At 41.4% G+C, this 13,706-nt stretch overlaps 1 protein-coding gene across 1 annotated transcript; it reads right to left on the bottom strand.

Moving 5' to 3' along the window:
* Positions 1 to 574: 574 nt before the first annotated feature.
* On the bottom strand, positions 575 to 2,061 carry LOC109239613 (ribosomal RNA-processing protein 14-C). Its single transcript, XM_019406198.1, has one exon. The coding sequence runs from the start codon at positions 1,976 to 1,978 to the stop codon at positions 890 to 892; it is 1,089 nt and encodes a 362-aa protein (XP_019261743.1). The 5' UTR covers positions 1,979 to 2,061; the 3' UTR covers positions 575 to 889.
* Positions 2,062 to 13,706: the final 11,645 nt, after the last annotated feature.

Here is a 13,706-nt window from a genome sequence, read left to right as displayed (position 1 = left end):
ATCCCATCTCATTGACTGTTAGGGATAGACCTTTAGGTTCTTGAGCTCTTCTTTCACAACAATAATTAAGAACACGCTCATGTAATCTACAAATCGTCTCTTTTTTACCAATTGGTATTGTATCACCAGATTCATCTTAACATGTTAGATTCATAAGCAGGACACTTGCAAGAAGTTACGAATCAGTTCACAGCATCTGTCTATAACTCCGCAACATCACAGTGAAATCCCTATTTGCTTAACTAAATCTCCCGAACATTCTCAATCATTAGATAATTCCACAACTGAAAAAACTATAGTTATAATTACAAGTGCAAAGATTATATTTCAGTATCGAAGTGACTATGATTGGATAGTCACAAGCGCTTGAGGTATAAAGTTAAGTGAATATTACCATCAGAACAAGCTTAGCTTTTTAAAGAACTCTTAATAAAGTAAGTTGGTCCATATCACAAGGGTGTAACTAACTATTGAAATAATAGGGAAATATGTGTAGCCATTTTACCTGTAAGACATTTACTTATAAAAAAGAGAGAGTGACATTGCCAAGTAAATATGTTCCAGAGCAAGAAGATCCATGGTGAATCTCGTATTTGTTCCATTTCCACCCTCTGTTTGAGAAATATATGCAGAAAATATGTTCTACTCAAACTAATAATATTCGTTGGCAAGCATATATTATCATGCTAACTTCATGAAAACAATAAATGAACCAGCATGTTAATATAAAAACTACGCCTCAATCCCAATCCAGTTGGAATCGGCTAATGAACCAACATGTTACTACCAAATGACTAGCAGCACACAATCACAACTTTTTCTCCAATTGAAATAGCAGCTAAATTCAAAAATATGAAAACATAAGAAAGAGTCACATGACCAGTTTAGTTTAGCTCTTATCCTGAGTAATGTAGCCTTCCTTTCGGCCCTCAAAGCCAGGCCTCATGAGTTTCTTCTCCCTTTTAGCAATCTTCCTCATCTTCTTCTCCTTAACTTTACCAGCAATGTTATCCCTTCTCTTCTGCTGTCGCTCGTTTTTCAACTTCTCCTGACTCTGCACTCTTTCCTTCCACTTCTCCGAACTCTTCTCTTTCTTCCTCTTCTCCCTTTTCATGCTCTCCTTCAACTTTGAAGGGTCATCATGCACCTTCACTCCCATTGCCCTATTTGCTGCTGCCTTCCATGCTTCCCTATCCGCCACTGTCCTATTCTCCTTCTTCACCTCTTCCAGCCTCTTCAGCCTTTCCAATTCTTTAGCTTTGGATCCTTTTTTCTTCTTCTTCTTTTTCATGTCATCGTCGTCTCCGAGTTTGACTTTCCCAAACTCTATTCCCTTTTCCACTTCACTAACACTGTTATCTTCTCCCTTAGCGTCATCTCCTCCTTCTTCGCCTCTCTTTCTCTTCTTCCCCTCGGATTTCGCTAAAGATGCTTCCTTTTCACTCCTCCTACGATCATTAGCTCTGTTATTGTGCGAACTCTCGCCATCACCGCGGTTACCACGGAGCATTTCGATCTTTCTGCGTAGCTTTTGTCTCAGCCCTTCGAAAGTAACGGAGGAGCTATCGTTATTAGGGTTATTATCGTTTTCCTCCAAATTAATGGGCGTAGATTTAGCATGATCTTCGTCGGGATTTGCTTTGGCGTCAGTTATTTGTTGTTTCTGAAGGGATTGTTCGAGGAGGCCGAGGGTGGAGGTTTGATCTTTTTTGTCAGGGTCAAGGCGGTTGCGACGAGCGAGTTTGAGGTTCTCTTTGGATTTTCGCTTTGCGGAGGCTTTGGCAGCTTTGGAGAGGCCTCCGTACCAGGGGGCGTCTTCTTTAGGGAGGTAGAATCTAGGTGGAATTAGGTCGATTAGCTTGTCGAAGAAGAGTCTGTGGTCGTGGATTAGGGATTTCAAATCTACTACGGTGGTGGTTGTTGTTGTGGTGGTGGTATCTGCGGCGGAGGTGGCGGCGGATTTTTGCTTCTTCTTCATTGCGGCTAGGTTGGACTAGCAATTGGGAAGGAAAATTTGCAGTAAGCTGCGACGCTTCGGGGACATACAGATTATATTGGAACTTAACACCTATGGTGTAGTGGGTCAAAGCATTTCTTTTGGGCTCGATGTTAGAAATTCAAAACATATTGACATTATACAAACAGGCATGTCCAGTTACTTGGGCCAAAATATTATGGGCCAGTCCTACTGAGGAAGGGGGAAGTGCACGGTTAGCCACTAATAACATATGTATTTACTTTTAAGCCACTGTTTAGAATGTCTTTAGTCTTTAGCCACTGCTTTAATAAACTTTACCTGCCCTAACGAAAACACCCTTCTGCTCATAAAAGTTCAGGAATAAGTGTCTTTAACTTTTGAACTTGCAACTCTAAGTTCAGGACTACATGTCCTTAACTTTTGAACTTGCAACTCTAAGTTCAGGACTTCAGGACTACATGTCCTTAACTTTTGAACTTACAACTCGAAGTTCAGGACTTCGGGACTACATATCCTTAACTTTTGAACTTGGAACTCGAAGCTCAGGACCACCTGTCCTTAAGTTCTGTGCTTGTAACTCTATGTTAAGGACTACTTGTCCTTAACTTTTGAACTTGTAAGTCTAAGTTCAGGACCTATTGTCCTTAACTTTTGAGCTTGTTAGTCTAAGTTCAGGACCAAGTACCCTTAACTTTTGAACTTGTAACTGTAAGTTCAGGACCAAGTGTCCTTAACTTTTGAGCTTGTTAGTCTAAGTTCAGGACCTATTGTCGTTAACTTTTGAGCTTGTTAGTCTAAGTTCGGGACTTATTATCCTTAACTTTTGGGCTTCTTAGCCTAAGTTCAGGACCTATTGTCCTTAACTTTTGAGCTTGTTAGTCTAAGTTCAGGACTTCAGGACCTATTGTCCTTAACTTTTGAACTTGTAACTGTAAGTTCAGGACTTATTGTCCTTAACTTTTGAGCTTGTTAGTCTAAGTTCAGGACCAAGTGTCCTTAACTTTTGAACTTGGAACTCTAAGTTCAGGACCAAGTGTCCTTAACTTTTGAACTTGGAACTCTAAGTTTAGGACCAAGTGTCCTTAACTTTTAAACTTGTAACTGTAAGTTCAGGATCCAAAACGTAGCAGAAAACCAAACGTTCTATAGCATAAGCTTTAAGTCCATCAACGAATAATAAACATTTCATAAGAGAAATAATAAGTTTTTGCAAGAGCTAACAAAATTGTGTATTTCAAGTAAAATAAATATATGTAGCAACATTTGCAGAGAAGTTTGCATGACCAGTAAGAGTGCATTTTTTTGCCCAGACATGGAGTACACCTTAGGGACTGTACTTTTCGTAATTTCTATCATATACTATGCGCTTTACATTTGGGTGCTAAGCTGTAATGGTTTGAGTGTTTGATAGATTTTTGTGAGATCCGTTGGTAGTGAATACTGCATAGTGTAATATGCATTACATTCTATCTGAAGAAAGGGTGTCGCCGTTCACAGTTCTTCTTCCTAACATGAAAGAGATAGAAGAAAGGGTAACACAATCTTTTCATATTAATTCTAATAGACTAGTGGCTACTATTGCTAAGCATTGAAAATGCTGGATAAAANGGGTAGGAAGGGGAGTTGCTTCCCAATTGTTAAGCTTTGCTTGGGGCCCCACGAACTGAACATCTGCCTTTCTTGGACCTTCTCCGGCCTCCAACACATTCACCTCATCAAACAGCTTTTCAAACCTCTCGATCATCTCCGTGTCGGGACCAATCACACAGCTGGGCATTGTTGTTGCTAGGCGCTTCTTAGTACCAGGCCTGAAAAAGGAACGGGAAAGGCGGGGAATAGGTTTTAGAAGGGTCCATGCTTTCTTTTTCAGTTTTCTAGCTCGCCTTATGTCTGCAGCAGTGGGCTTGAAGCCTAAACCAAAAGTATTCAGGTTTCCAGGATACTGGCCGTACGATGCCTTGTAAAGAAGCACCCAAGCCTTTTCCAGGTACAAATTCGTTCTTCAGCATTTCCGACGCGACCATGATGGATGCAGCAGCTACCTTTGGCACAGGAATACACTCCCCTTCCGAGATCTTTTCAACTGATACTGTATCAAAGACTTGATAAACCCATGGACCTTTGTCGTCCTCAGCTTCTATGAAAGGCACAATGGCACTACCCAGAGTACACGAACTATCTTCCCCATGCACCACAATCTCTTGCCTGTCCCACTCGAATTTAACCATCTGGTGCAAGGTAGATGGCACTGCTTTTGCTGCATGGATCCAGGGTCGGCCTAACAGGAGATTGTAAGAGACAGCCACGTCGAGCACCTGGAACTCTATAGTAAATTCAACCGGACCTATCGTCAGTTCCAACACTATATCCCCAACTGTGTCCTTTCCTCCTCCATCAAATCCTCGCAGGCAAATACTATTCTTGTGGATTCTCTCACTGTCCACCTTCAACATTTCCAGGGTGGAGAGAGGGCAGATGTTTGCACTGGACCCGTTATCAACCAGCACCCGGGTGACCACAGAGTCTTCATATTTTACCGTGAGGTAGAGTACTCTATTATGCTCAGTGCCTTCCAAAGGCAGCTCGTCATCAGAAAATGTAACCCTGTTGACCTCGAAAATCTTGTTTGCTATTTTCTCTAGATGGTTCACAGAAATCTTATCAGGAACATGGGCTTCATTCAAAATTTACAATGCCTAGCGGTGCTCATCTGAGTGGATTAATAATGATAGCAATGAGATCTGTGTCGGGGTCTTTCTCAACTGTTCTACAATGGAATAATCTTGTGCCTTCATCTTCTTCAAGAATTCCTCTGCCTCTTCTTCAGTTACAACTTTCTTTACTGGTACTGGATTATCTTTGGTGATTTTAGCCTTTCTCAGCTCGTCAGGAGCAAAGCATCTTCCTGAGCGAGTCAGCCTATGGGTTTCACACACATCTTTCTTAACTTCCTTCCCCTTATACGTCACTATCACTCGGCCGTAATTCCATGGGACGACCTTTTCACTGATTACTGGTAACTGAGTCACTGGCTTGATGATAACCGGCTCTGTGCGAGCCCCTTTTACAATCACAACGGGCTTGACAGCTGCCCCCGACACTACCACTTTAGCTAGTTCTTTTTTTACTGCAACACTGCTCAAAAGCTCCTTCTTTACCACCACAACTGGTTTGCTAACTGTCTCTTCTACCTTGATTGATGCTCTCCCCCTTGTTAGTTTCTCATTTGATCTATCCTCACTAGCCCTGATCATCATTATAGTTTGTGAAGGCTTCTTATGCTCTCCCTTTTGTACTAGCTCAATCATATGGGTCTCGGGATGGGTTGGCAATGGATTCTGAGTGATGTTAGGCGTCTCTGGGGCTTGCACTTCAATTCGGCGGGTGTCAATGAGCTCCTGGATGGCCGTTTTCAAGTGCCAGCATTTTTCTGTGTCATGTCCCGGAGCACCTGAGCAATACTCGCAATTCACAGAGTGGTCCAGATTCCTTGGGGGAGGGTTTGGCAATTTGGATTCAATCGGACTCAATGTGAGCACGTGATTTTTGCCCTAAGCAGTAATTCCCAAATTTCAAATAAAGCAATTTTTTCTAGTATTTTATAATTTGTTGTGAATTTTGTGGCATTCTTTGGTAATTGTTGCATTTTTATTTGTGCATTTTAATTCATATGAAAATACCAAAAATATGCATTGGCATTTAGGGATTTAATTTCACAATTTTAGTATTAATTAGTTTTAGAATAAACTATAAAGAAAATTGCAAGAAAATAGTTCATCGCATTACTAATTATTGCATTTGTTTTAAATAGAGTTATAAGTAATTCTAGGAGTTAAATAGTGTAATTAGGTATTTACTTTGTTTTAGCATTTTATAAAATCAGAAAAATAAATAAATACAAAAAATATATACACAAAAATGGATAAAAAGAAAAAAAGGAAAAATTAAAAATAGTCTTCATTGGAGACCAAATTTGGGCCAAAATCAGTTAGCCCCAATAAAATTCCCACGCCCAGGCCCAAATGCTCGGCCGGTCCAGGTGCCTCTTCATCAAACGACGTCGTTTTGACGTCGTTAATCACGACCATCCATTTCCCCAGATCCAGCGGCCACAATTGGCTCTCAAAATGTAATAAAAATGTAATAATTTTTATACAAAATGTAACGACAACTCCCATCTTCCTCGTACAAAACTTAACCCCGCCTTCCTCCACCGTCCTCCGCCCTAGCCCTACCGCCCTCCGCCATCCGCCGCCGGCCGGAAATCGTCGCCGCCGCCGGCGATGCTCCGATGACCACCAAAAATACACCATTGAATCCCCTCGTCTTCCTCTGTCCAACCATGCCCTCAGCTCCCCTCGAATCATAGCCAGTCATCTCAAATATTCCATCAAAGTTTCCGGCCAAGTTGCAAACTCACCCAAACTGGCCCAAATTCGTACCAAATGTCCCTCATCCCTCCCCCATCATTAATCCCTAACCAAAACCTTTCGAATCTTGCCAGAGCTTCTCGAATTTCAGATCTTAGAACCGGCAGAACCCTAGCTCAGAAATTTTAGGGATTTTGGACCGTAATTTCCCTAATCATGTGTGTTCTTTTGAAAACACACGATTAGGGATGTTACGCGTCAAGAATCTCGGAGGATTCAAACAAATGGCCATTCAGAGTTCACCCCATAGTCAGTCGAGTGCTCAAACTAAGTAAGTTTTCCTTGTTCTTCTTCGTTAGTCTTTTTATCTTGACTGATATTTCCCCTTGATCAATCAATTTAGGGCATGAGTTTATTTCTCCTCATTTTTTCGATTGAACTAGTGTTCAACTAGGTTAGCCAGTGTTTCTTATTTGTTAATCTTCATTGTCTTTTAATCAATAGTAAGAATTGGGTCGTTTGTTAATTTAGTTGTGACTGAGTTAGGATTGATCATGTTTAGGATTTAGTTTAAGTTTTTAGTCGCTTAAATCTTCTCCAGGCCTCATGAATGTTTAAGTTGTTCTATTAGTTGTGTGTGTCGAATCTGTTTGCTTAACAGTTTTGATCAATACTATTTGAGCACTGTTTTGCTTGAACTTGTTACTAGTAGTTGTTAATCCAAAATCAGTAGTTATTTGAATTTAGGATTGGCGATTGGATTGGTGGCTGGTTAATTTGCAGAAATAATTATTTGGACCAGGGTCAGTTAGAAAGTTTAGTGTAGTTAATGTAGGCTAGTAATTTCAGGAGGTTCAAAGGGTAGTTTAGGCATAGGAAAAGGGTACTTTCATCAGATTTGGTAATTTTTGAAGAGGGGTAAGGATAGAATAGTGATTGTAATAGGCATAGAACTTTCTAGGAGGGACTATAGTGTAAGTTCTAATAAACTTAAGTTAGTTGCTTGTGTAACAAGTCAGAAATAATGGGATAAACACTGAAATTAGAATAGGGACTAAGGGGGTAAAGGGAAAATCTGAAATTGGATTAAGTTCACCTATAAATAGGCATTCACTTGCCTTGAGAAAGGGGAGTTTTCTGAATAGCCATCTCGACCCCCCCCCCCCCCCCCAAAGTCATCTCTCTGATTCTCCACAAATTCCAGAAAAAATCAAAAAAGTACTATTACATTAATCCCTCCTTAGCTCATTTTCAGATCTCAGTCCCTAATCCAACTTCCTAGCTCATTAAGGATGAGAAGTAACTTAAATTCATCTGATTCTGCTCGACATTGATATTTACAAGTTGTTCAAGTCAGATGTGCATGAGATTTGCTTGATTCGAGTTAATTGCTGGTCATTTACTGGTTGTGTTAGGTTTAAGTTCATTTCTGGTCAATTTTGGTACTGTATGAGGTTTGCTGCATGAATCTGGTTTGGTTTGGCAATAATTCTGGGTCATTGAGTTGTTTCTGGGGTTGAAATCGTTTGTATTTGTCTGCTGTTCGAAATTCAAATCACTGTTGCTTGCACTGCTGTTGCCAGCTTCTCTGCACTGCTATTGCTAACTCCTCCTCGTCCGGTTGTATTTTGAATATCAGGTACACATCTTGTATTTCCCAGGCATTTGGAATGAAATGAAGTGCTAATCAGGCCTCCCTCATTGAACTCCTTTGCTTTATTTGTGATTGATTAGGACTTTATTGTTGCATGTAATCAACTAAGGACTGTATAACTGGACTGAATATCTGAACTGTGCAATGGATTTTAATTCTGATTATGTAATTAATTCCTGGGAAGATTGCATTCAATGTTTAATCCTATATGTAGTATAGATTGTTATATCCTATATGTTCGATTTCTGTATCTAAAACTGGGCAGTATTAGGTTGATATCAATAGGACAATTTGAATAAGTTTCTGGACTATTTCGATTTTTTAGTTCATAACAATAAGACTGCATATTGGAATCTGAATTGGAATCTGGCCTGGCTTAACAGTTTGGGCTCAGTATTTTATTACCAAAAAGAATAAGTCTCAGGGCCTCAATGAACGGCCCAGGCTCGGTTAGATGCTTGTGTACGTTTGGGCCTGGGCCTAGATCTGCTTGGTCAGTTTACGGTGTGCACATAATTTTAACCTTTTCTTTTGTTGGGCTCGTCCTGGAGCCCAGCGGCTGCAACACAGTATAAAGTCACTATTAGGTCCAGTAACAAATAGTTAAAAACGAATAAATATAGAAAATCATAGATTGCCTTAGGATTTACCCTTTAAAATAAACAATAGACGAGACGAGCCTCGCCAAAACACACAAATCGCGGGGCCCTTATTAATTGCTTATATCAAAATATTTAGACCTCGGGATGTGCCATTTAGCGAATTTCATGGCTCCCCACACAATTAATAAACGTGTAGTTGCTTTAGGCACGTATTTTAATAAATTTACCTTCCTAAATACGGGTGCACATTTATGTGACCCAAATCCAAATCTCAACGAAGTCGAAATGTGTTAACAATCACGGGTGCACTGGTGCGACGTGGTTTGAGGCGCATTTCCACGACGTTGCAATGCGTTTAAAAATCGAATAAATAAAAAATGAAAGCGGTTTATTAATAAAAGCACATTTTGAAATCAGATAAGATCAAATACAATAGTTGAGCGACCATGCTAGAACCACGGAACCCGGGAATGCCTAACACCTTCTCCCGGGTTAACAGAATTCCTTACCTGGATTTCTGGTTCGCGGACTGATAACAGAGTCATAATCTCCTCGGGTCGGGATTTAACCGGTGACTTGGGACACCATTAATTTCCTAAGTGGCGACTCTGAAAATTTAATAATAAATCCCGTTCCGATTGTCACTTCAAGTTGGAAATAACTCCCTTTGTTATACCCTCTTCTGCGGGCGTAAGAAAAAAGGAGGTGTGACAGCTCTGGCGACTCTGCTGGGGATAGAACCCAGAATCTCTGGTTCAGGGTTCAGAATTCGAGCTTAGATATATTGTTGTATTTGGCTTTATCTGATTTTTCTTCATGTTTCATGCTAAATGTGCAAAATATTGCTTTTTACCGCTTTGATATTATCTGGATTGTATATAAACTGTGACGAAACCCTTTTCTTCTCACCTCCGGGGATGTGCTTACTGGTTGAGACTCCCTATTCTGTTAGTGTCAATACCCTGAAATAAGAAAGAGGCCGGACAAGTTACTAAGCCGGATGGCCTTTTGGTTCCCGGTACGTAGCCCCCTCCTCGGCTCGAGTTGTCCACTCGGGTACACAGTCTAGAACACATACCCAGGTTTTGAACCTAGAAGAACTTAACTTCATGCCGGATCCCTAGTAGGAACGCTTATTTGCATCACGTGCATTTTGACTTAGGGGACTCAACACAGGGGTTGGGTCCGTCTAGGACAGGTGTACCCGGAATAATGGACCATCCTGATGCATTCTACTTGTGCATTTATATGTTTTGGACTCGCATGCTGACCGGCTTTGAATATCTGGGCAACATCGAAAAAAACAAAGGAGAGAGAAAAAGAGAAAATAGCAGTGTGGAGAGTTAATTACCTATGCTAGAAAAACCAATGGCCAAGTAAGTGCCAAAATGCTGCCGGATTTTTGAGAAAATGAAAGAAAAAAAAGAGAGAAAGAAAGAAAAGTAGTTTTGGTTTTAGTTTGTCTTATGGAATAGCAAAAGGAGTTTTATTTTCCAATTAGCTTAGTTTATTTGCCACTAAAAGAAATTACAAAAAGAGTCTTGCTTTCAGAAAAGAAAAAAAAAACAAAACAAAAGGGGGTTATTTTTCAAATTAGGGATGTTTTCAAAATAATTAGATTTATTTGACCGAACTACGCTGGTTTGATTCTCACCGGATGTGAGATACGTAGGCAACCCTCATAGGTCCAACCACCCTTTTGCAAAAATAACCAAAAATACCAAAATTTTAATTTTGTCACAAAATAAGTCGGGTGATGCCATTCTTTTTTAAAATAAGCCGAATGTCCCAAAAGGGAGCCGGAAGGCTGTTTTTGCAAGAACAGCCACCCCGAGTCAGTTTCAACGGTTAGCAGGCACAGCCTTGAAATCTTCTCCCCGAAGTGCTGAAAGGCCGTAACTGCAAAACCGGCCGTTTGTTTTAAAGTTGGAAATTTGAACAAAAATAGTGTCATTTGCTTTTCTTTTTTAGGTCAAATAAGTTATTAAGTCACCTTAATAAATGTGCAGGATGAGCACGACTCAAAATGAACCCTTTTCAATCATGCATAAAATCCCTTTGGAGTTGCGTCTGTGGTGGAACGATTTGGGAAAAGAAGGGCAAAATGCGGTCAAGAAACATTTGAAAGGGCTTACCGGTTTGCTTGATATTGCGCCTCGGGGAGATATTGTTAGAGCACTGGTTACATGTTGGGACCCAGCACATAATGTGTTCCATTTCTCGAATTTTGAGCTTACCCCGACATTAGAGGAAATAGCTGGCTACATTGGAAAGGATGAGGTTCCGTTGAGGCACAAGTACTTGGTTGCTCCCAGAGTCGTAGCTGTACACAAGTTTTTAGATTCCTTGAAAATAGTTAGGGCCGTCCATAACCCAGACTTGGCAAATGGCTTTTGTACTCTAAGCTTCATATATCATCGCTATGGTCATATCGGGGGGTTCAACAACCCAGAAAGTAAGATATGTAGCAAAGGAAACCGCCAGAAGTGGGAGGAGCATCGATGTTTCGCTTTTATGGTGGCTTTCTTGGGGCTTTTAGTATTTCCAAGGAAGGATGGGAACATTGACATAAAAATAGCTGGGATTGTCAGTACGTTAATCACTCAAGCTAAAAGTACACTTGCACCTATGATATTGGCAGACATCTTCCGTGCTCTTACAGCTTGTAAAGCCGGGGAAACTTTCTTCGAGGGGTGCAACTTATTGTTACAAATGTGGATGATTGAGCATCTGTATCATCGCCCTCAGTTTTTGAGCTATGGGTCTCCAGAAAAGACATGCATAGAAGAATTTAACACAAGAACTAAAGGGGTCAACTTGCCAGAAGGGGTCACGGGTTGGACAACATATTTTCGGTCCCTCACTGCTAGCCAAATAGAGTGGACACTGGGATGGTTACCTGTTGATGAAGTCGTATATATGCCGGCAGCCCGACCACATTTTCTTCTGATGGGGCTTAGAAGCATTCAGCCTTACGCACCGTATCGAGTGTTGAGGCAACTGGGAAGATGCCAGATAGTACCCAAGGATGATGATCTTAGTTTGCAAGTGGTCGAGATTGGCCCTGATGGCCAGTTTCCTGAAGCAGTGGTCCGTCAAGTCTGGAGCGAATGTCAATATTTGGCGGCAAATACTTGTGTCCGGGATCGAGCCAAAGGAGAGGTGTCACCTGATTATCAGGCTTGGTATAGACGGGATGTTGCATTCAGAAGACCGGCCAAAAGACCTCACATCCAGGAATTTGTTGATTCATCACAAGAACAGTGGGCTTGGTTAGCTAAAGAAAACGAGTACAGGGCCCGCATAAGAGCGTTGGAAAACAGGTCCAAGACCTCCGATTTGAAAATAGCTTGCAAGCCGCGGCTGACGAAGGGGAGAGAAAACAATTGGCCAAGGAGAATGAAGTTTTACGAGCCCAAATACAAAAGATGAAGCTAGAGGCGGACAACCCCGTCAGAAGTGCCAAAGATACAAAGCTTATAGCAAATCTAAGGCAAAAGGTGAATGATTACAGTTTCGACCTTGACAAAGCAGAAAAGGAATTGGTTGGGGTCCGGAGGCAATTGGCTAAAAATGCGGAAGAACGGGCTCACATGGTTAAGCAGTTAAAAGAAGAATATGACAATAAGGTCGCAAGATTAAAGGAAAAGGCCACTGCCGCAGAAAACCGAATGATTAAACAGGCAAGGGACTTCAAAGTCGAGAGAGAACACTGTTATAAGACATTGGCGCAGCTAGAAATGGATTTACAACAACTTCGAGAACAAAGTCAGGCGTTTGAGCAGACTTTGGAGGCTAGGGCCCAGCAGATAGGGCGGTTGCTTCAAGAGAAAGGAAGAATCAGAGAAAGAATCTTAACCGTTGCTCATTCTATCGCCCGGAAATGCCAGATGTGCGAGGGCATGACCCGTACCACCTTCTTTGCATCAGTCATGATATTTGTGAAGCAGATAATGAATGACTTAGACAGACTCCAAGGGGAACTTGCATATAGGCCCGCGGCGAGACCGAACGATGTCCCGCAGGCGCCAGGAGCTTTAATGTATTCATAGTTGTCTGTGAGTCTGTTAGAGTTTACCTTTTGAGTCTGTATTTCATGGAGTTAGGTCACTTGGACTTGTATTTCTTTTTGTCGGAATCTGTATCCCCCTTTTGATAAAAGACAGTCAGTTGATTGAGTCTGTATTTTGTTTGAACTAGGATAGGGATGTGGAGTCTGTAGTTCTTTTTGCATCAGAGTCTGTCTTGAGTCTTTGTAATAGACGTAGTTGCTATCAATAAACTTGAAAATTTCCAAAAATATTCTGCTCTTACTTTACCTTTATTCTTCGTGAACTACGCCTGGTCTGATTCACGAGGGATTGTGATACGTAGGCAATCTCCATAGGATTCGACCATTTCTAAATAAATCAAAGGAAAACTAAAAAGGAATGATGCAAATAAAGAAAAGCCAAATCCAAAAGAGGGAGAGAAAAGTGAAGGAGAAAAGATAAGAGTGGGAACTAATTGGCAAGAGAAAGAAATAAAAGCCGGGATGACGCATATGGCTGAACAGCGACATAATAGCAACGTTTGACTGCTTAGATGCATCCATCCATCAATGTGTGGTTGCCTATTTGTTAATGCCCTAACCTCTAACAAGTTGTTGTTGATGAGATCAGGCAGGTGATAAGCTGACTGGCATTCTGGCAACTCACCCTTACAACACCCGTTCCAAAGACAAGTCGAAAATGGCCAACCAAGATCTAGAAGCAAGCATCGTTGACCCATCCAGAGAGGAGGAGGCAATGGATGTAAATACAATGAGAGAGGAGATGTATAAGTTAAAACAGCAGATGGCCGAAATGTACCAGGCTTGGTCGAAGGGACATCCCCCACCCGCCTATCCTGCTAATCCCAATTATATCCCACTACCCACTCAACCCCAAGATTCTCCCGCAACGAACTCATATCCCGCTCTCCCTGCTCACCAGCAATATTACGGAGCCACTTCTCAGGCACCACCACCACCCTCCAAGCCCAATTCCCAGGTCCCCCACCACCAACTCGCCCCCAGTGTTCCGTGGCTCCTCCGCCCACCCGTATTACCACACGATCCCTCA

The sequence above is a fragment of the Nicotiana attenuata genome, unplaced genomic scaffold (assembly GCF_001879085.1).
Source record: "Nicotiana attenuata strain UT unplaced genomic scaffold, NIATTr2, whole genome shotgun sequence".
In the NCBI taxonomy this organism is placed as follows: domain Eukaryota; kingdom Viridiplantae; phylum Streptophyta; class Magnoliopsida; order Solanales; family Solanaceae; genus Nicotiana; species Nicotiana attenuata.
This window is presented reverse-complemented; position numbering and strand designations above follow the sequence as displayed.